General features: G+C 44.4%; 2 protein-coding genes across 3 annotated transcripts in view; one reads left to right on the plus strand and one right to left on the minus strand.

Annotated features, from left to right (window-relative positions):
• Window positions 1-17,770, minus strand: part of LOC118512690 — a 65,258-nt gene extending 47,488 nt beyond the window's left edge. The window contains exons 1-2 of one of the 2 annotated variants that reach the window (XM_036057481.1): window positions 17,666-17,770; window positions 16,778-17,096 (exon numbers count right to left, since the gene is read on the minus strand). The gene's annotated coding sequence lies outside the window, so the exon portion shown is untranslated. Of the gene's footprint in view, window positions 1-16,777; window positions 17,097-17,657 lie in introns of both variants that reach the window. The other variant, XM_036057480.1, reaches the window with a different exon arrangement.
• A 363-nt stretch (window positions 17,771-18,133) lies between these two features.
• Window positions 18,134-19,850, plus strand: LOC118512691 (NADH-ubiquinone oxidoreductase 49 kDa subunit-like). Its single transcript, XM_036057484.1, has one exon. The coding sequence runs from the start codon at window positions 18,237-18,239 to the stop codon at window positions 19,647-19,649; it is 1,413 nt and encodes a 470-aa protein (XP_035913377.1). The 5' UTR covers window positions 18,134-18,236; the 3' UTR covers window positions 19,650-19,850.
• The last annotated feature ends 1,442 nt before the right edge of the window (window positions 19,851-21,292 follow it).

Genomic DNA, 21,292 nt, shown 5'->3' on the forward strand with positions numbered 1-21,292 from the left:
GCCTTTAGTCACACTCATTCGTATCCTTGGTAACGAACGATCGATCCGCCGGGTGCTTTGTTTTATTATTTGCAGACCAACCGTTTCAATTACCGTTGAAAGCATCACAAAACTACCACCTCCGTCAATGATCTCCCGTGGTTAGCACACACACAAAAAATAAACCACTTAAAAATGAAATATTTTCCAAACGAATCGATTTTAGCCGCGAAATGTTTCGAAACCTAATCACCTGCAGCTGATTGTTTCATTTAATAAAACGTTACCGAGACACACTATACCCCGTCAGCCTGCGGGGCGTTACGTTTTGCGGGGTTTCATTTACATTTTTAATGGCTGTTCGCATAATAACCTCACTAACCGGTCACGCTCTCCTGCTGCTGCTGCTGCGTAGTAATGGCCGAAGCATAAAATAGGGGAGGGGACAAAAACAAAAAGCTCACCGGACCAAACCACATAAACAACGTAAAACAATACAGAACGGGATGGAAGAAAAACGCGTGGAACTTCATGTTTTCCCCTGGGGTAATCAATCAAACAAAAATCACGCAACTTCTCGCTTACCTGCAGGGGAAAACCGTGCCGGGGTATGGTTCCCGGTCCTGGCAGGCATACCGAGGACTCGCTGGCTGGGCGAAATTTGTTACACAATGTGACGTGATTTTCCACCACGCGCCCACACACATACATAGAGTTTCGGTTTCAATCATCGACCGTGCCGTTGCGGCAGCGAAAGACGGAAATGTTGATGCAGCTTCCGAACAAATATCGTCCAAAAATTCCCCGGCCAAAACCAGCCACAAATGCATCCACTTTATTCGGTGCGAAAAAAATGCTGACAGGAAAGAAAATAAAACAAACGAATTTTCCCGCAGTTCCAATTATTTACACCCGCACAGGAAGGGCTGTACACAGTTACCACACATACACACATTAATTGCTAATGAATCGAATGAAAAATCATTTACAAATGAATAATGCTCGTTTCTGTGCGTTGGAAGGATGTTAATGAATGTGTAACCAAACGTGCACAATCGGTTGAGCGCGGAAATCATTATGTAATTTCGGCGAATTTCCTTCACGTCTTTTTTAACCCAGTACTACACATGGTGTGGTTTTGTGAAAATGGTGGAAAAGTTTGGCGTAGAAAAAAATCCTGTTCACGGTTAAACAACAACGCTGGTGGTACGTAACGTTACACGGTCTTTGTGTATGGGTAATGTTCAGGAAATTTTTGATTTTTTATTTTGTTCAGAGCCAAAAGTTATCAAGCTTTTAATTAAGAAACAAATTTACAGCAGAAATGTTTTTCGAATTAACTTTAACGACTCAAAATGTACTGCTGAAAAGGTCGTTTCAATTCATATTTGAATTATTTTGATATTAATAAGGAATATTCCTGATGGTTCTATCCTCAATGTGAAATACAGATGATAATATCTAAATATTCTTCTTCTTTCTTGGCACTAACAACCTCGAGAGGTCTCGGTCTGCCATTTCTGGCTTTCTGTGACTTAATTTTATCCGTAGCAAGGTAGTCAGCGCTACGTACGGGGAAACGGTCTAGATGGGATTTGAACCCCGGTCCTGCCGTGTGTAGACCGGCGCCGTTATCGCCTCCGTCACCGGACCACCTCCCCCCAGTTATCTTTTACTTAGAAAAGACCGCGGCGGGCCGGTGGTAGAGGGGTTCACCGGGGCACAGGGGTTCAAATCTCATCAGGACCTTTCCCCCGTAGAGAGAACTGACTATCCAACTACGACGCATCATTAAGTCCAGTGAGCCAGAAACGGCAGACATGACCTAAGAGGTCGTTAGGCCAAAAAAAGAAGAAGAAGAATACCTAAGAGGTCGTCAGGCTATGAAAGAGCAAGAAGAAAAGCCATATGTTCAAACATATTGAAGAATTGACACTAGAGTAGCATGGTACAAATATTTCCTTCAATTTTGAAGCTTAGTTGTCTCGATCGATTCTCGATAAAAGAAGTCCGTACTGGGACCGAGTGTAAATGAATATTTCCTTAAAAATGATGATCTACTAATAAACAGTTTTGATTCATAAATATACATTCTATTCAACGATTTGTTCTAACCAACTTCATATCAACTTTTCATAGCACCGATAACGCATCGTTTGGCCTCGGGTAAAAAGCAATTGCACTTATTGGTGATATACCTTACTTGCTGCCCACCAATAGCACACAGAAAAACAGCAAACACTAATGAATAAAACACGAAATGGTCCCTGGTGCGACAACGCCGACAATGAGCAAACAGTGCCTAAACTAACATTCCAAAAACCGCACCACCACGAAAGAACCAGCAGCAAAGGAACCAACGAATAACCGGAAAGGAGGAAAACAAAAAAACTTTCCCCCCCGCAAGCAAAAAAACTGCCCATCTTCCGAAAGCCCTTTGGAGGCATCCGATACCACGAGGGAAACGGATCAGCATCTGGAGCTAGTTCTGAAGTATGGGACTTCCGAGGGGGGGAATAAGGGAGTCCGATGGGGAAACCCGACCTTAAAGGGTGAAGAGCTTATTGCTTTAACTTTTATTCCGCATTGTTGCACGGCGACCCACACCGAGACGCGAGCCCGTGTGTGTGTGAGCGCTGGACCACAGTCTTTTTTTTATTTTCCCGTTTTGGCTTTTATTTTCTCCGGCATATTTTCACCCATTTCCCAATCATCTATCGGGGATTTCTTTCCTTTTGCTCACTTTTAACATCCAACGCGCGCTATCGTCCCCTATCTGTAACCCTCTGGTGTCCGTAACGAACAAAAAAAAAGTTGGGCTGCTAAAAAAACAAAACATCGGCATCGGTCCCCCGGATGTACCAGAGGTACCAGAGGCCAGACTCCCAGCCCCTACGGTTCCCAACAACTAGGGAGCACTAGGGCTCGTTCGTGCCGGAAATCCCTCAACCGCAGTGTTTTGCGAAATATCATGCTGTGCTGGTCAGTTTTTAAACCCAATTTATGGTGCATCCGATTAGCCCCACACTCGACGGTTGCTGGCTGCGATGTAAAACTTCCGCCTCGCAGGGTTCGAGAGTGTCAGTGTTTTGCAGGTACGGAGCTGTAATAAAAAAAAGAGAACGATGTTCTACACACATGCACACATGGAAGGTTTGAGAGGTTTAATGTCCATGCAGTCATCGTAAATGGTTGTTGACTTGGGTGGGGATAACGTACGGTGGTTTTAATTTTCGTCTCACCCCGCACCAAACACAAAAGCAAGTAATTTTCCTAATGCAAACCCGCACAATAATTCGCACATGTATCAAATTGCTTTAACGTAATGGAATGATCATAAGGACTGCATATTGTTGAAGCACAGACATAATCTTTTCTTTCCCATTAAGCTCTCAAAGCACAATGCACATATCTAGATCGTAGTAGATGTTTGATCTTTTCAGCTCCTTTTACGGACTCATGGTTGTAATATGATTCTTAGCCTAATGGATATTGAGGATAATAAATTGGAGCTGGCAGACTTCATCAAATTAAATAGCGGATTGAATGAATGTTAATATTTGCTGGCTAGAGTCATATAAGTATTGAAATTGAGCTCCAAGTATGCTGATTGATTAAGCTTTGATCTTCCAATTCCTTAATGAGATACACATATTGAGTAATTTTCAAGACACTTATACTTTTCCCGGTCTCTAAATCTAGTTCTTAGTAGCTTAGTAGTCATACTAGGCCATAAGGCATATTTAATTATGGAGTTTTATTGGCTGTCATTATTCCGCTTATCAGAAGTTCTCAATTATCTTGAACTTTCTGGAGCTCGTATCAACACCATCACTTTTGACCATCAGAAATTTGGGCCTACAAAGCCTACTCTGTTCAAACCAAACAAGACTTTACGGGTGGAGTCATCCGATGTTATTCTTATGAATATTCCCAGCCCTCCGGAGACTGAAGTGTCTAATTTGCTACACAATGGTGATATGGACAATGAGCCATCTGCTGCTTGGCCCCTGGCCCGTTTGGAATCCGTCCAGCGCAAATTCACCCGGTTCGCTTTGCGCTTCTGGAGGGTTCAAGTGGACTACGACGCTCGCTGTGCACTTTTGGGTATCGAGTCGCTGAACCAGCGTAACTACAACGCCCAGAGACTGTTTGTTGCGGGACTTTTGCACTACCGGTTCGACTCCCCAACACAATTCAATTCAACAATTCGCGACCTTGGCCCCCTACAGACACCATCGATACCGCGCCATGGTCTAGCGCCGTGGTCTGGCCAATACAATATCCTGGGCCTTCTAGTCCATCTCGCCATTAGTCCACCTCAACTCTGGATTACGGGTCGTCCAATGTCATTTTCATGACGAGCCTATCAAAGCCTGTTCAGTGAAATTCGCTGAAAATAGTGAGGTGACAATATATCGCATCTAAAAAGCCATTTGAGTCCTTTTTAGTTTTTTGGGTAATCCTACTGAGCATCTTGCACTCGAATTTTGTGAATTTTGAACAGAAGTTATATCATAAAGCAATTCCACTAGAGGACGAGGCTATTACGATACGAATCTATCATTATTCTTATAGCCAATAGACTTTAATTCACTGTTGGCTCACTTTGCAAAGATATCAAAGTGGATCAACTACGTATCCTTACTTCAAAATCCAATTAAAAACCCTAAAAATTACAAACTATGTTTTTAACTACCCTAGCATGTATTTGTTGGTTTTTTATACTAACTCTTTACTCGGCAAACTTTTCGTTCCCGTACTCTTCGTTAGCAGCAAACGAGAAGTTTCCAAATGTTCCAAATGCTCCCCCCCCCCCCCCTCCCCGAAAAAAAAACCTCCAGCACCCGCGAGTGTATTGTTATTGATTTATTAATGAGCTTAGTTGTTTCGTCCTGCCGTTTTTTTATTATTCTTCGTCCAGTTCTCGTTTTCTTGCGATAACTTTTAACGACCATTTGCACCGACTGTACCGGCCTGGGAAGTTTTTCTTTCGCAAACAGTGAAATGGATTCTAATGGTGCCAGTTGCCATCGCCGGGCATCAAGCTCAGATTGTATCAATTAATAATTAATCGGGCAACGATTTTCGGTATCTACCAAGATAGTGAGTGGCCATCCGCCGGGTGTGCGCGTGTGTGTAACAGCACAATCTCGAGCAAATACAAAACTGTACACTACAGCACTAGGCCCAGTTACAGGGAAGGATTCGTTTCGATTCACCTCGTGCGGGTTTGCCTGCTTTCGCCACTTGTTTGCCTTTAGTCACACTCATTCGTATCCTTGGTAACGAACGATCGATCCGCCGGGTGCTTTGTTTTATTATTTGCAGACCAACCGTTTCAATTACCGTTGAAAGCATCACAAAACTACCACCTCCGTCAATGATCTCCCGTGGTTAGCACACACACAAAAAATAAACCACTTAAAAATGAAATATTTTCCAAACGAATCGATTTTAGCCGCGAAATGTTTCGAAACCTAATCACCTGCAGCTGATTGTTTCATTTAATAAAACGTTACCGAGACACACTATACCCCGTCAGCCTGCGGGGCGTTACGTTTTGCGGGGTTTCATTTACATTTTTAATGGCTGTTCGCATAATAACCTCACTAACCGGTCACGCTCTCCTGCTGCTGCTGCTGCGTAGTAATGGCCGAAGCATAAAATAGGGGAGGGGACAAAAACAAAAAGCTCACCGGACCAAACCACATAAACAACGTAAAACAATACAGAACGGGATGGAAGAAAAACGCGTGGAACTTCATGTTTTCCCCTGGGGTAATCAATCAAACAAAAATCACGCAACTTCTCGCTTACCTGCAGGGGAAAACCGTGCCGGGGTATGGTTCCCGGTCCTGGCAGGCATACCGAGGACTCGCTGGCTGGGCGAAATTTGTTACACAATGTGACGTGATTTTCCACCACGCGCCCACACACATACATAGAGTTTCGGTTTCAATCATCGACCGTGCCGTTGCGGCAGCGAAAGACGGAAATGTTGATGCAGCTTCCGAACAAATATCGTCCAAAAATTCCCCGGCCAAAACCAGCCACAAATGCATCCACTTTATTCGGTGCGAAAAAAATGCTGACAGGAAAGAAAATAAAACAAACGAATTTTCCCGCAGTTCCAATTATTTACACCCGCACAGGAAGGGCTGTACACAGTTACCACACATACACACATTAATTGCTAATGAATCGAATGAAAAATCATTTACAAATGAATAATGCTCGTTTCTGTGCGTTGGAAGGATGTTAATGAATGTGTAACCAAACGTGCACAATCGGTTGAGCGCGGAAATCATTATGTAATTTCGGCGAATTTCCTTCACGTCTTTTTTAACCCAGTACTACACATGGTGTGGTTTTGTGAAAATGGTGGAAAAGTTTGGCGTAGAAAAAAATCCTGTTCACGGTTAAACAACAACGCTGGTGGTACGTAACGTTACACGGTCTTTGTGTATGGGTAATGTTCAGGAAATTTTTGATTTTTTATTTTGTTCAGAGCCAAAAGTTATCAAGCTTTTAATTAAGAAACAAATTTACAGCAGAAATGTTTTTCGAATTAACTTTAACGACTCAAAATGTACTGCTGAAAAGGTCGTTTCAATTCATATTTGAATTATTTTGATATTAATAAGGAATATTCCTGATGGTTCTATCCTCAATGTGAAATACAGATGATAATATCTAAATATTCTTCTTCTTTCTTGGCACTAACAACCTCGAGAGGTCTCGGTCTGCCATTTCTGGCTTTCTGTGACTTAATTTTATCCGTAGCAAGGTAGTCAGCGCTACGTACGGGGAAACGGTCTAGATGGGATTTGAACCCCGGTCCTGCCGTGTGTAGACCGGCGCCGTTATCGCCTCCGTCACCGGACCACCTCCCCCCAGTTATCTTTTACTTAGAAAAGACCGCGGCGGGCCGGTGGTAGAGGGGTTCACCGGGGCACAGGGGTTCAAATCTCATCAGGACCTTTCCCCCGTAGAGAGAACTGACTATCCAACTACGACGCATCATTAAGTCCAGTGAGCCAGAAACGGCAGACATGACCTAAGAGGTCGTTAGGCCAAAAAAAGAAGAAGAAGAATACCTAAGAGGTCGTCAGGCTATGAAAGAGCAAGAAGAAAAGCCATATGTTCAAACATATTGAAGAATTGACACTAGAGTAGCATGGTACAAATATTTCCTTCAATTTTGAAGCTTAGTTGTCTCGATCGATTCTCGATAAAAGAAGTCCGTACTGGGACCGAGTGTAAATGAATATTTCCTTAAAAATGATGATCTACTAATAAACAGTTTTGATTCATAAATATACATTCTATTCAACGATTTGTTCTAACCAACTTCATATCAACTTTTCATAGCACCGATAACGCATCGTTTGGCCTCGGGTAAAAAGCAATTGCACTTATTGGTGATATACCTTACTTGCTGCCCACCAATAGCACACAGAAAAACAGCAAACACTAATGAATAAAACACGAAATGGTCCCTGGTGCGACAACGCCGACAATGAGCAAACAGTGCCTAAACTAACATTCCAAAAACCGCACCACCACGAAAGAACCAGCAGCAAAGGAACCAACGAATAACCGGAAAGGAGGAAAACAAAAAAACTTTCCCCCCCGCAAGCAAAAAAACTGCCCATCTTCCGAAAGCCCTTTGGAGGCATCCGATACCACGAGGGAAACGGATCAGCATCTGGAGCTAGTTCTGAAGTATGGGACTTCCGAGGGGGGGAATAAGGGAGTCCGATGGGGAAACCCGACCTTAAAGGGTGAAGAGCTTATTGCTTTAACTTTTATTCCGCATTGTTGCACGGCGACCCACACCGAGACGCGAGCCCGTGTGTGTGTGAGCGCTGGACCACAGTCTTTTTTTTATTTTCCCGTTTTGGCTTTTATTTTCTCCGGCATATTTTCACCCATTTCCCAATCATCTATCGGGGATTTCTTTCCTTTTGCTCACTTTTAACATCCAACGCGCGCTATCGTCCCCTATCTGTAACCCTCTGGTGTCCGTGTACACCGTATGGTATATCATCAGCACACTTTTCAACGACGAAGCACACAACAGCAACAAAAAAAGCGCGCGCACCCTAAACCCCGCACCACGCTGCCAGGCGTAATAGAAAAGTGTTACATAAACTTTTGCTCAACCAGGCTTACATCAACCAGCTCACATGTAGGCGAACGGGTTTGTTCCTCGGAACAGGTTGCAGTGGTTGGCTCTCTCGGTAATGGGATTTTCGAAGCGCTGGGCGAATTTGAGGAAAAATCGAGACAAAGAATTTAATTCACTTTCCCGGTTTAACTCCAGCACTAATCACGATGTGGCGGTGAGAAGTTTTTAGGAAGCTTTAGGAAGGAAAAACTGGGTTTCCAAAAGGAGGGGGAAAAGAGGAACCCGGAATCAGTTTTGCATTTTCATAATGTTAGTAATGCCATGATGATTATGCTACCATAGATGGTGTTTTGTGCAACAAAAAAATGTAAGGCCACAAGCAAATGTGTAATTGGAAAAAGGAAAATTTACATTTGAAAGAAGGAAAACCGGGCGCTCAAATATGCATATTCGAGCAACGGATAGATTTTTCCTGTTTTTACCACAACTGATGGGAAAATGTGCTGAACGAAATTAACAGCAGGAAACGACACAAAAATACATTAAAAAATATTTTAAAATTTTTCAAATCGAAATTTTCCTAATTGTAAAACATTTTCAAATGCCCCTCGTAAATGCGTCATTCCAAAACAAACCCTATCAATTAGCATCGCAATCAATCATATTCCCGCGAATCGTTAAAGCCCCCCGAGGGAGGGAAAATTTGCTTCGCAAAACAAACGCAAAATTATTACATCCGCCATCGCTCAAGCTCAGCTCTCGGGGCGTGATTTCCACCTCGTGAAAATCTCATTACCAAGCACACGCATCGCATCGTTCGCTGCTGTCCCATATTTCCACCCTCACATATGCTACAGTTTTACAAAACGGATATCCTCCGGTTGGATAATTTTCTCCCAACGCTCTACCACACTTCCACTGGCTCTATCACTTGCCCACACTGTCACCGTTCGATGCGGGATGGAATCATTATATTCTCATTTTCAAACGCACCGCGAGACGATTGCAGCGTAAGCGAAGGTGCTGAGATGCTTGGAAAGCAGCGCGCACCGAGATTGCTGTACGATTTGCAAACCATTCCGCCATCGATTTAATGCACAGGCCCATCTGTTATTGCTGTTCAGGGTGGCTTAAATCTGTTCTGGCTTCCCCAGTTCGGAAGACGGTCCTTAGACGAGTAAGGTAAATTGCGGCACGTCCTCCACCGGAACCACGATTGTAAATCATTACCACTAATGCGATCACAAGCGGTGGCTGGTTTTGCTCCACCGAGCGACACGAGACTGTCAAATTTGCTCGCTAATATCTAAAGCCGCTCTAAAGAAACGGATCGAAACCGAATTTGGTATGATAAATTAAATTTTCCCAAACAGAAGCAACCCAAATCGTACAATTCACCAGCAATAAGTTTCACCTTTTTCACCGGCGTGCATTATTCTGGGCAGAGGTGTGAATTGTTTTCACCGTGAGCATCAGCTGCTGATGGGGTGTCCACCGTGCCCGTAAGGGATTGCAAACTTTACTTAACCATACTTTGCTGCCATACCGCCCTGGGACGATGTAAATGAGCATATAAATCATGTTGCGAGCCGGGTGTTCTAAGTATGTTGCCGTGTAGCGGAAGAAGCTCTCCGGTGCCACTTTTCTTAGCTTCCATTAGGGAAGAGATTGTAATGGTTATGGTTTCCTGTTTTTGTGTTTCGCGATAAGGGTATTTTATATTAAGTAATCCGTTGTAAGACATTTTTAATCCCTTAGAATTTAAAATTTATCGATGAGAGATCAGAGTAAAAATTTTCTTTATTTTATTCTAATAGAACGACCTGGTCGTAGTGCTTAAGACTAATTTGCAAATCGATTAGATGCTGGCAGTCCGTTAGTTTGAGGCGACAACGGCACCGGTCTTCACATGGCAGGACCGGGGTTTAAATCCCATCTTGATCGTTTCCCCTTAGTGATGACTGACTGTCCAAGTACGTTGTATCATCATTAAGCGTAATAATCCAGAAATGGCAGGCATTGACATTTTAAAAGGCCGTTAGACTAAGAAGAGATAAAGAGATAGTCTCCCTTATCACAACATTACTTTATATAGATAAAAATTGCATTTTATGTAAAATAAAAGTAAAAATGATAAATAAAATCAAAACTAACTTAAGTAAAAACACATCAATCACGGGAAGAATTACTTACGATGAATTCAAAATTAAAAATAAAAATTAGATAAACGTAAATGTGTATAAAAAATTGTTAAAAATCAAAGACTCGAAACATTATACAAGTACAGAAAATTAATTAAAGAATCAATAAGAAAAAATCAAAATTTAAACTAACTTTGATAATGATTAAAAATTAATAATAAAACAGCTCGACAAATAATGTTAAATAAATCATTTGACGCATAAAAACCTGTCTTCAGAAGTAGTTGCTGCATTCAAATAAAGCTGCTAATCATCCTTACCAAGAAACCTATTAAAGCTGAGGTTATCCATTGGTTTGAAAAATGGTCTCCCATATTTTCCTTATCCATTTTCGTTCACCCATACTTACTGCTTCGTGCTGTATGCTTTTTCTGCTGTTCCGCTCATCAATACCTGCCGCCGCACAGCATATTTATCGTCTCGAGCAGCTGCAGCACGAATGAATAATTCATACCCATTCAACCAGACAGCCATCGTACGCCGGGACACAAACAAGTAATCCCACAGGACGACAATTAAAACAGCATCCGTTAGTTAGCTGCATACACACACACCGAGAGCGTACGAACAAAAAAAGGACGCGCTGCCAGCCAACCGTACAAAAACATCCCACAAGTGACAGTGAAGTGCATCTACGGAGTACGGCAGGTAAAAAATCACCGCTCATCTATCTTGCTTCACCAGTATTATGCACTTCCGAACCCGAACTTATGCCGAGAACAAAAACCTCTGACATGAGCGGCAGCAGCAACTGAATAAGCGGTTGAAAATCAACAACCATCGGGAAAAAGAGTTGACATCGAGGAGCAGGGGAGGCAAAAAAAAACGAGAGACATAAGACGTGCCGCAATCAATCCTCCCGTTGTCGGTGACCCGACGAAGCTAAAAAGCTCATGAAGACGATTATCGACAACGAGTGTTCGAGCGCCACGCCACCGGGATGGGAAATAATCCGGATGTTGTTTTCATTTAAATGTAAATTTTCCAATCATCGTACAATTTTCTTGCTACAACATTTCAACTCGGCCCGATCGGAGTCGATTGTGTCTGGTGCGTTTCTGGCAGCTGGGAGCAACACTGGCCAGACGCCACTCTGTTATACCGATACAAATTGCTTCTCATCTTGCCCGGTTTCGTACAGGGATGTCCGGATGTACCGGATCCGAAGGTCCAACACAAATCATTCGGCCTGAATGTTCCCAGGCTTCCGAGCGTTGGAGCAACGGTCCTGGACGAACCTTGATAGATAACGTACTTTGAGGCGATTTTCTCACAGCCAAATCAATACTCCCAAGCTAATATCTCAAAAGCGTAGCTCTTTTAAACCTTGAGCAGCAGGGCAAACCGATGGTCGAGCCATCAAGAAGTATCGGCTAAATGTGGAGATTAAAGGTTTTTCCTTCGGCTGCACTTACCGATAAGCAATAGTCAAGGATTAAGAGGCTCAGCAGCGTTAGCGAGCAGCCCAAACGACCATAGCTTCCTTCCCAACGCCCATGGTTGACTCAATTTCAAAGCCTACGCGAATTTTGAGCCCTTGTTTCCTAACATTTTTTTATCATAATCAGCTGGATACTATTCATAGCTTCCGTCCCCATTTGTTATCAGTTGCAAATCGAGCTCGGGATTTTTCTCATACTTTCCACCATTTTTTATCTCGCTCGTCTTAGGCTTCAGACATTTCCCAAGCAGTGGCGATCAAAGAACAACCCATTCATTATGCCCAGAATACTTCATGCTTGAAAGGCGCCCACATTGGCATTCACCCTACGAAATCGCCATCAGCACGCGAAAGCCCCCGATGTTTGCATGTCGCGGTTGGACGCGTTTCCCATCGACGTGGCCAGCGCCGGTGGAAAGCACCTTTTATGTTGCCCGCTGTGCTACGGGTCGGCTTTTCGTCAGTGCTGTTTGTGTAGCTTCCATCAAACGAACATCACTTGCTACAGTGCGCCGTTCGGAGGAATTTTGCGAACGTAGCGTATCTTTTACCGGTCGGATGGTCGGTCGCATTTTTCCTGCTCTCCTTGCATGCTTTTACTTCTTGGAGTCTAATTAATGAAGCATGGCCTGTGCGAGTATCATCTCGACTGGCTTCGACGTGCGTTTATTATCCTGCCTTAAGCGATACTTACGCGTACTTTAAGGTCAAATGGGCAAAATTGAAACCCATTCACCTGGGGTGGGAAATGGCAAGCCCCCTCTCCGACACTGGGTGATGTTGTTTTATCGGCTGTTGAAAATTTAACAACCGTAACAAAATGAGACAGCTGACATGCCGGTGATTCTGACAGCACAATGGTGGATGGTCTTGGGTCGGTGTAGAAGTTTCAAAGCTATTATGTAGAAAAATCTTAGGATTCCTTGATGATTGAAAAGAATCATTTTAACTAACTCTATTTTCCTATTATATTGCTAAATTCGTAATTTTTTCCAGTCTTATCTTACCTTTCTAGAATATTTTTGGAATCATCCAGTCGAAGGGTCCAGAACTTAGCAGCCAACCCAAAAAAAGGAAATGTTCTTTGATCCAAAGTTCTATAAAGACTCAAAACATCTGCTGCGTTTATGCTGTTCCGGCGAAGCCATTGCAATCAATCAAAAGAACCATCCGCGCTATCTTGTTTGCATAGCATGAGTTCAATTAATCTTTCATCACAGCCGGTTTTTTGGTCCGTCTGCTCCAAGCGCTTTAACTTTCAATTTCTAAGAACTTTCGCCCGACACTCTTTTCAGACTCTACAATAAAAGCCAATGGAGTCTGTTGCAAGATAAAAAGCGCTTCCAAACTTACGTCCAACCAATTGCGCATCGACCGTTACCCGCACCATACGCTCAATCTACTTCCTGGGCCTCGGTTTTACCACCAATCCGTTCATACTCATCAGGCCAGATTACTATCACTCCATTCCGGAGCTTCATGAACCAGTTGTGCTCAATATCTATGGGCCCTTTTTTAGCTCCACCGCTTCTCCCAACGACTCCCATTTGCTTTTTCCCTTTCCCCCTAGATCCGTCCGGAATGGACAAACTTTAGTGCCACTTGTAGCAACAGACGCAACATCTTACCCGTAATCGTTAAGTGGCAACATCGAGACAAGTGCTGCTGCTGCTGCTGCTCAGCATCATCGTTATGTCTATATTTGAGCGGTCCTGGAGACGGACAGCATACTTCAGCTTCCTGACTCGAACCGTATAGCTTTCGTAATTAAACAGTGCCCTGATCCGAAAACGAGGAAACGGTGTACTAACTTGCTCATAATTGTTCACATCCAGCAAAACGCTTCATGTTGTACACCGTTTGGGCACAGCATTTCCTTGTGCTAATTCGCTAACAGGGTAGAGCAAACGCTGGTTTTTCTTGCAGGGTGGGAATTTCTAAGAAAAGCACAGTCTTCGCTGTACCGCACGGTCGTATTAGCCTTGTATTGAAGCGACAGTACGGGTACATAATCCTTGCAAGGTGCTAACAATTCGTTTGAAAAGGATGCTCCCATTCCAATGATGTTCATACGCTCGTACACCGTCATAACGTACCAGGCGTCTCCATTGACATTGTACTAACAAATCTACCAGGCGTCTCCATTGATTTTTACTCAGCTCAGTGCGAGAAAAAAAGGTATTTCAGTTCCTGGAACGGGGATTACCAAAGTGGCATGGTGGCGGGAAGGGAAGTATCTTCTCAACACACTCACACACACGAACATGCTGTAACATAATGTCGCTAATAAAGCCGGATGCTTCACGGTGTATGCGTTCCATTACGAAAGTGGGAACTGAGACACAGGCACCGGTGGGCATTGTCACCGGTGAACAGAGCAGAAGAAACCCACAAAACGAGGTACAACCCGTGTTGAAAGTGGTACCCTTACTCGAAACCTTGCCTTATCCATACCGCAACAACGAGACAAAAAGGAACGCACCAATCCTTTTCTTTTTCGGGATTAGATTCCTGGGAGGTGAAGTAAGCGTAGGGAAACGGTATACACCCTTCAAACAAGGATAATCATTTGCCACAACCACCACTGCGGGTGGTAAAATTGGAGGGTAAAAGTAAAGGGACATAGAAAAAAAAAGCTGAGGATTGCTTACTACCCATACCAAGCACAGGATCACAATGAACAGCCAACAATGGACTTGGGTGTGTAAACAATTGCGTAAGTAGGAGTACTCTTTTTTTCCCTTCGTTTCCTGCACACAGGTTTTCGTGGTTGTCTGTCTGTCTGTGCTTTTTTGTTTGTTTCGCCACTCCACAAAGCCTTATTTACATTTACAACGTTCAAACTCCCTGGTTGAGGTAAGCCTGTCGGGAGCGTGTGTTTTGTATGCTTCCCATTTCTCGTCTTTTATCCACCGAAACGCAAGCCCTAAACTATGCCCATCGTATGAAATATCCCGTATTACGGAAAAGAAACCCAGCATGCTTGTTAATATTTACGCATTCTGTAGCACGGACAAAACCCGTTCGTTTCCGTTCTGTTTTATACGAGGCACGAGCGAGGTACGTCGAATTCAAATTCTAACCCCAATCGACATACCTGTCCAACACCCTAACACGTTGCGCTTCGAAGTTCGCAGCTTAATCTCGAGCCGCCTTTTTCGCCCTCGTTGGCCGAAGGGTTAATCTTTCAAAGCCGGTCGATAGCCGGCTTCTGGCAGTGACCTTTCCCTTCAACTCCAATGTCGGAGATATATTTGGGGTTTGAAGGTTTTTTTTCTGGTTTGTTTTACGGATACGATTTGACGCGAATCGAAGTTGAAACGCGGATAAGAAGAGGCGGCAGTTTCCTTGATCGCACACACTCAAGGGCTTGGTGAGGTGTTACGGCTAAAATAAGAATCATGGGAACCGAGTGACCATAGCCTCAAACTCATCCCTCGCTCACAGTTTCATATCGCAGGAGATTGATTTTTTAACCTTACTTGAAAAACGCTCATATTTCAGCGCCCTTCGAAGAAGATTGTGGCACCATAAGCCTTCAGCAATATAAAAAGTTTGAAACAATCTTTTCTCAATACAAGATAATGTGTTAAATCCTGATGTCCTAAATCCTGCAAACTGTGGGGATGGCAGGATGACAAAAATTCCATTCCACTCAGTTCAGCATACGCTATTCGAAATGTTTGCACAAACGTCTCAACACCTATGCACACAAATACCACCTCTCATTTCTCGCCCGAAAAATTCCCTCCAGACCAGCTGAAATCGCTTTCGCAAGCACAAATTACGAGCATTTCCAACCCCAAGTAAAACTGGCGTGATTTTGTCCGTGTTCATCATTTGTCCGTTTTTTTCCTATTCATTCGTTGTCATTTTCCAAGCTTCGCTCGCACGTTTCAGCACGTGCTTGAGCGCGCCAAACCAAAGTTCTGCACGACCGGGCGCGGTGAAAGGATTTGTCCACTTGAAGATGGTGAAGTGCGTCCGCTCTCGAAAGCCCAATCCTGTCTGAGCCGCAGTTTTGCTCCAGAAATAGAAGAACAAAGTTGGGCATCAAAACACAAGCTCGTACATTTACGGAGAGAAAAAAATGACTCCATCCCTTAAACGCCAACCCTTACCGCGTCCTCCTAGTGCACGCGATCATCCTTCCCCCCGAACAGCGAATGCACAATAATATCCATTATTATGATTACAAACAACGGGAGCTTCGCTACGAAACTGGAGGGTGAACCTTAGCCCTCACGTTTCGGTAAGGGAGCGATTCTTGCGATCGAGCGCATGATGTGATACCGGGGGAGGGGAATGCTTTTTTGTTCCCGCTACCGGATGCTGCTGCTTGAACGATGCTTCAAGGGCCACGCTTGTGTTTTCTTTCTATCTACCCGCAAGACGCATCGCATCAGTAGAGTTATGGCCTGCGGGGGGAAAATAAGGTGTGACGAAGGTACCGTCAGATGGGGAGGAAGTTTTTCTTCTTTCTAGACCTCATGAGGCCTCGAGATAAAACTGTCTGTGTTTGAGTGCGCCCACGTACAGATACGGGCCACACAACCCGAAACACACGCTCGGTTTCATGTGGCAACCCTATTGTCTGTCAGGCTGCTTCACGCCCAGCAAGAGAGTTGCATTTGGGTTCAATGCCAAAGTGGAGCATCCCTTGTTGTGCATATGCACCGTGTTTGAGTTTCTTTTGCATGTTTTTGTGTTCGCTCCGCGTTAGTTTGTCAGTTTCGTAGAACTGTAGGAGGCTTTCCTAGAACGGGGGTGGAAAACTTGGACGAGCAATAGGCAATGCCTTTCGCTGGTCTCAGCTATCCTTGGAGTGGACTTGAAGTGACGTAGGGATACTGGGAACTGCATCCCTGTGCGCTTCCAAACCAAACACCCGCCATATTCCTGCTCACTAGCAACCTAGTTACCGTTGAGTATCCTTTCACAGCTTCGGTGGTACAACCCCCCGCATCATATACTTGATTCTCAGGTTCTGCCCAGAGTAGAGTAGAATGTAAATTTACTCACCGTTCGTTTTGCGGCACCATTCGCTACGTCAAGCCAGATGTCAAAACAGGGGTCGGTCGACGCCAACGACGCGTCTTCACCACAGTATCTACTAACTTAACTCTTGTGCACGATTTGATTTCACACACTGATTCCAAATAGGCAAACACACACTAATACCCACAACCACACACACACACAAGCTGTCAAGCTGTCATATGCCACACGACACCACAATACGGCCACTGCCTTGATTCTGTCAGGCAGTTGGTTTTCTTGATTCACTCTGAACTTTCCTTCCCGGGAAAACCGGGGAAAAATTGCGGGGAAGCCTGTAATGCTGCGGGAAAAAGGCACAAAGGGGTTGTAGCTGGATGGCTGTCAACTTTAAACAAAAAAGGGGAGGATTGGCCAAGATGCACCGGAATGGGTGAGTGTGGTGCAGAGTCGAGGACCAAACTGTTTTACTGAGAATGTAAAAAAAAAGGATCAGGAAACACTAGCCATCGGGCTCAAGTGGGGTATCTGATATCTGTCCTCCTTTTTTTTAATGTAGCACACTTTCCTACCAAATACACTGATTTCCCAAAACAAGAACAAAATCAAAAGCTATTATTTATGCTGCAATTCATTTTTATCTGAAGACCTTCCGGGTTCTCTGAACATGGAAATTCCCACTGGTCGCATGGGATGCACTGAAACGTGAGCTGTTTTTTTTCGATTTTTTTTACAGTTGTGCACTCCCGTCGGGATCGTATTTATGAGGTATTGCTTCGTACCCATCTACAAATCTTCGTTCGTACACAATTGATAAGCGTGATATTGTTCAAATTATAAACTATGAACAATCACGTAGACTTATATTTTACTTAAACATATTAAGGACCCAAAGTACACTTACAAACTTACACACTTTAATACACTTCGCTTCTCAACACACTTCGGCACTAGCCAGCAGAAAGATGGCCGCCAGCTTCTGCTCGACTGAACGGTCACGACGGTACTGCTCACGAACACGATGGCACATCTCCCCGGTCCCAAGATCTCGCAGGACACGCAGTACATCGTGTCGATGTGAAGGAATTTCCCGATGAGAGACAGTGAAAGCCGTGAGTTACCATTTTACCGAATCGGTTCCCTCTCTGCTCTACAACCATCTGTAGAGCGATCGATGAATGAACCGAAAATTTGGTGAGGAAAAAATTTACTTTCAAAATAGTAGCAAATATAAAGCTGATAAATAATAATCTAAATTGTTTTCAATTTAACAGACGAATTCATTTCTTGTTTTGTGTGTGCGAAATGTAAACAACTTCCAACCGCTGAAACATATTCAAACTGACAGCTGTCAAACAGAGTGACGTAATTTTCGTGCTGCTTAGCAGTGAGTTTCAGTAGAAGGTAAACTCGAACTCCAAGTGGGAAGGCTTCAGGAAAATACCAATATTTGTTCGGAAAACTCCCATTATACTTGGCAACGATGGCTTTCAGAGTGTTAAACAATACTAACATGCGAACCGGCATCAACATTTACACAATCGGTGGACGACTGCTAAAAAATCGCACCGTTTTTCACAGCGCCCGTCAGCCGGTCCGTTTCGCCGGCAAGTGGTTCCCGGATCAGGAGTTTATCGAACAGTTCAAGGGCCCGGTCATGTACCCGGATGCAGTGACCTCTCGCTGGAAGCTACCGCCATGGAACAGCAAGATCGCCCCAGTCGAGAAAACGGTACGAAATCTGAAGCTCAACTTTGGACCTCAGCATCCGGCTGCCCACGGTGTGCTTCGGTTGGTGCTGGAGCTGGACGGTGAAACGGTAATGCGAGCCGACCCACACATCGGTCTACTGCACCGTGGTACGGAGAAGCTTATCGAGCACAAAACCTACATCCAAGCATTGCCCTATTTCGATCGGCTAGACTACGTGTCGATGATGTGCAACGAGCAGTGTTACTCGCTCGCGGTGGAAAAGCTCCTGAACATTGAAATTCCTCTGCGGGCCAAGTACATCCGGGTGTTGTTTGCGGAAATTACACGTATCCTGAACCACATCATGGCAATCGGTACGCATGGGTTGGATGTGGGCGCCCTAACACCGTTCTTCTGGCTGTTTGAGGAGCGCGAAAAGATGATGGAGTTTTACGAGCGTGTATCGGGCGCACGCATGCACGCCGCTTACATCCGGCCCGGTGGTGTCGCGCAGGATCTTCCTCTCGGGCTACTAGACGACATTTACGATTTTGCGTGCAAGTTTGCGGAACGATTAGACGAGGTGGAGGATGTGCTGACGAGTAATCGCGTGTGGGTTCAGCGAACGACCAACATTGGAATAGTATCGGCAGCTGATGCGATAAACTACGGCTTTAGTGGCGTTATGCTGCGTGGTTCCGGTATCAAGTGGGATCTCCGCAAGACGCAACCGTACGATGCATACGATAAGGTTGAGTTCGATGTACCGATCGGTACGAAGGGTGACTGCTACGATCGTTACCTGTGCCGCATCGAAGAGATGCGCCAATCGTTACGGATCATCGACCAATGCATCAATCAGATGCCGGCCGGTGAAATTAAGACGGACGACGCCAAGATATCACCACCGTCCCGGAGCGAGATGAAACTATCGATGGAAGCACTTATACACCATTTTAAGCTGTTCACGCAAGGGTTCCAGGTACCGCCCGGTTCCACCTACACCGCGGTCGAAGCACCGAAGGGTGAGTTCGGTGTGTACCTGGTGGCGGATGGGTCCAGTCTACCGTACCGCTGCAAGATTAAGGCTCCCGGATTTGCGCATCTGGCCGCGCTGGATAAGATTGGTCGTCATCACATGTTGGCCGATGTGGTGGCAATCATCGGGACGCTTGACATCGTGTTTGGTGAAATTGATCGCTAGACGGCTCGATTAGGGTGATTCCTATTAGTGGCTTAAGAACATTAGAAGTTAAATAACAAAATTGTGGTTTGAAGACAAAGGTACCAAAGATATTATAATCAACGGCTTAAGCGACTGTATCTCAATAGCCAGTTTCATTAATAATCTTATACATTTTCTGTCCTTCAGGGTAACATGAAATAAAAACAAAAATGTTGTGAAAAATTCATTTCTTCCCTTCCTGAATTCATTCGTCCTCGGCACTCACGAACGGAAAAGCCGAGCCAAAAAATCCGAAGCGAAAGAAAACAGAGAGCGCCCATTCACCATCCTCAGCTGTTTCGGAGAGAGATTGGAAAATCCTCTTTTTTTCAGGATACTTAAACAACAACGCAAGAGCAACCTTATTGAACCGGAACATTTTGTGGGAGAAAACGTGAGAGACTACGGGTTCATGCTCATCAAGCACAACCCGTAACATTGCATCGCGTACTAGTCCTTAGAAAGGAATCGAGTGACGAGCGAAACAGGAGAAATGCTCCGAGCTTTCTTCAGCAAAACTCAACTCTCAACCGCTGGTTTATTTTGCCGGCCGGTGTCGTCTGATTGCCGCCATTAAACCATGGCACATAACGCGTGCAGTACATGGCCCGCCGCACATAGGTACCATTTTTGCCGCAACAGATTCGTACCTGTTGTTGTTATCCTGCCGGTGTGTCCTCCTGATGTTACTGCCGTTGCTTCGGCAGACAACGAATACAAATAAAAATGCCGTGATTTGGAGGATCGTGATTTCGGCGATGAAATTTATGGGATCGACCTCGACTCGATTTTGCTGCCGACCGCAATGAAACCTGGATGCCTTACCCTGATGTTGCGAACGCAGCGTGTTCGTTATTACGCAATTTGTTTGGCAGATAGCAACATTGAGTACATTAGTAAACATCATGAAACAAGCTTTATAAAGTATGTAAATTAATTCTTGTACTTTAAGCTTGGTCCTTGGTCCCAGGTATCATGGTCCGGTGAAACATTTATTGGTAATACTTCTATCAACAGCACATTTCATAGCTCTTAAACCTAAGTTAACATTTGCTGTAGTATACTAACTGCCTGGGTTGTGTGGCGCCATCTATGAGTGAGTAGCAGCGTTACCTGAACAATTTTTTTGTGCTTATCCTTTAACTTCTTTTTATTTTGCAATTCATTTAGTATAATTTTGCTGCTATTTATCCAACTAAATCGCCTCGCATTTAAACCTGATTATTTGTTCCACAACAAAACTGCTACTTTGGCGAGAAGAAACAACTCTTTTCAACTCTTGCAGCTTACCGGGCCACTGGAATGTTCTGATGGTTTGTTCAAGCAATACCGCAACACCACTTAAGCTCCAGCACACCAACAAAGAACACAAGCTGTACAAAACTTTCTCCCCCCCAGACGGTTGTCGGTACGCAACCCCCCCTAGACAACAACAACACCAACACGACATCCTGCATGACGCAATCCCCGGACCCCACAGGACGTCCTTGCCACGTGTACTGGCGGTACGAAAAACCACCGCCAGCAACAAAACCAGCAATCAACCTGAAGTGATCAACCCTTCCACTCCGGTACGGTCCCGTGCAAACCGCAACCGATGCGATTCCCGCAACTTTCACGAC

Source organism: Anopheles stephensi, chromosome 3 (genome assembly GCF_013141755.1).
Source record: "Anopheles stephensi strain Indian chromosome 3, UCI_ANSTEP_V1.0, whole genome shotgun sequence".
In the NCBI taxonomy this organism is placed as follows: domain Eukaryota; kingdom Metazoa; phylum Arthropoda; class Insecta; order Diptera; family Culicidae; genus Anopheles; species Anopheles stephensi.

What these genes read in the sequence shown, in the direction of transcription:
- LOC118512691 (XM_036057484.1), top strand. Translation starts at nt 18,237, where the DNA reads ATGGCTTTCAGAGTGTTAAACAATACTAACATGCGAACCGGCATCAAC.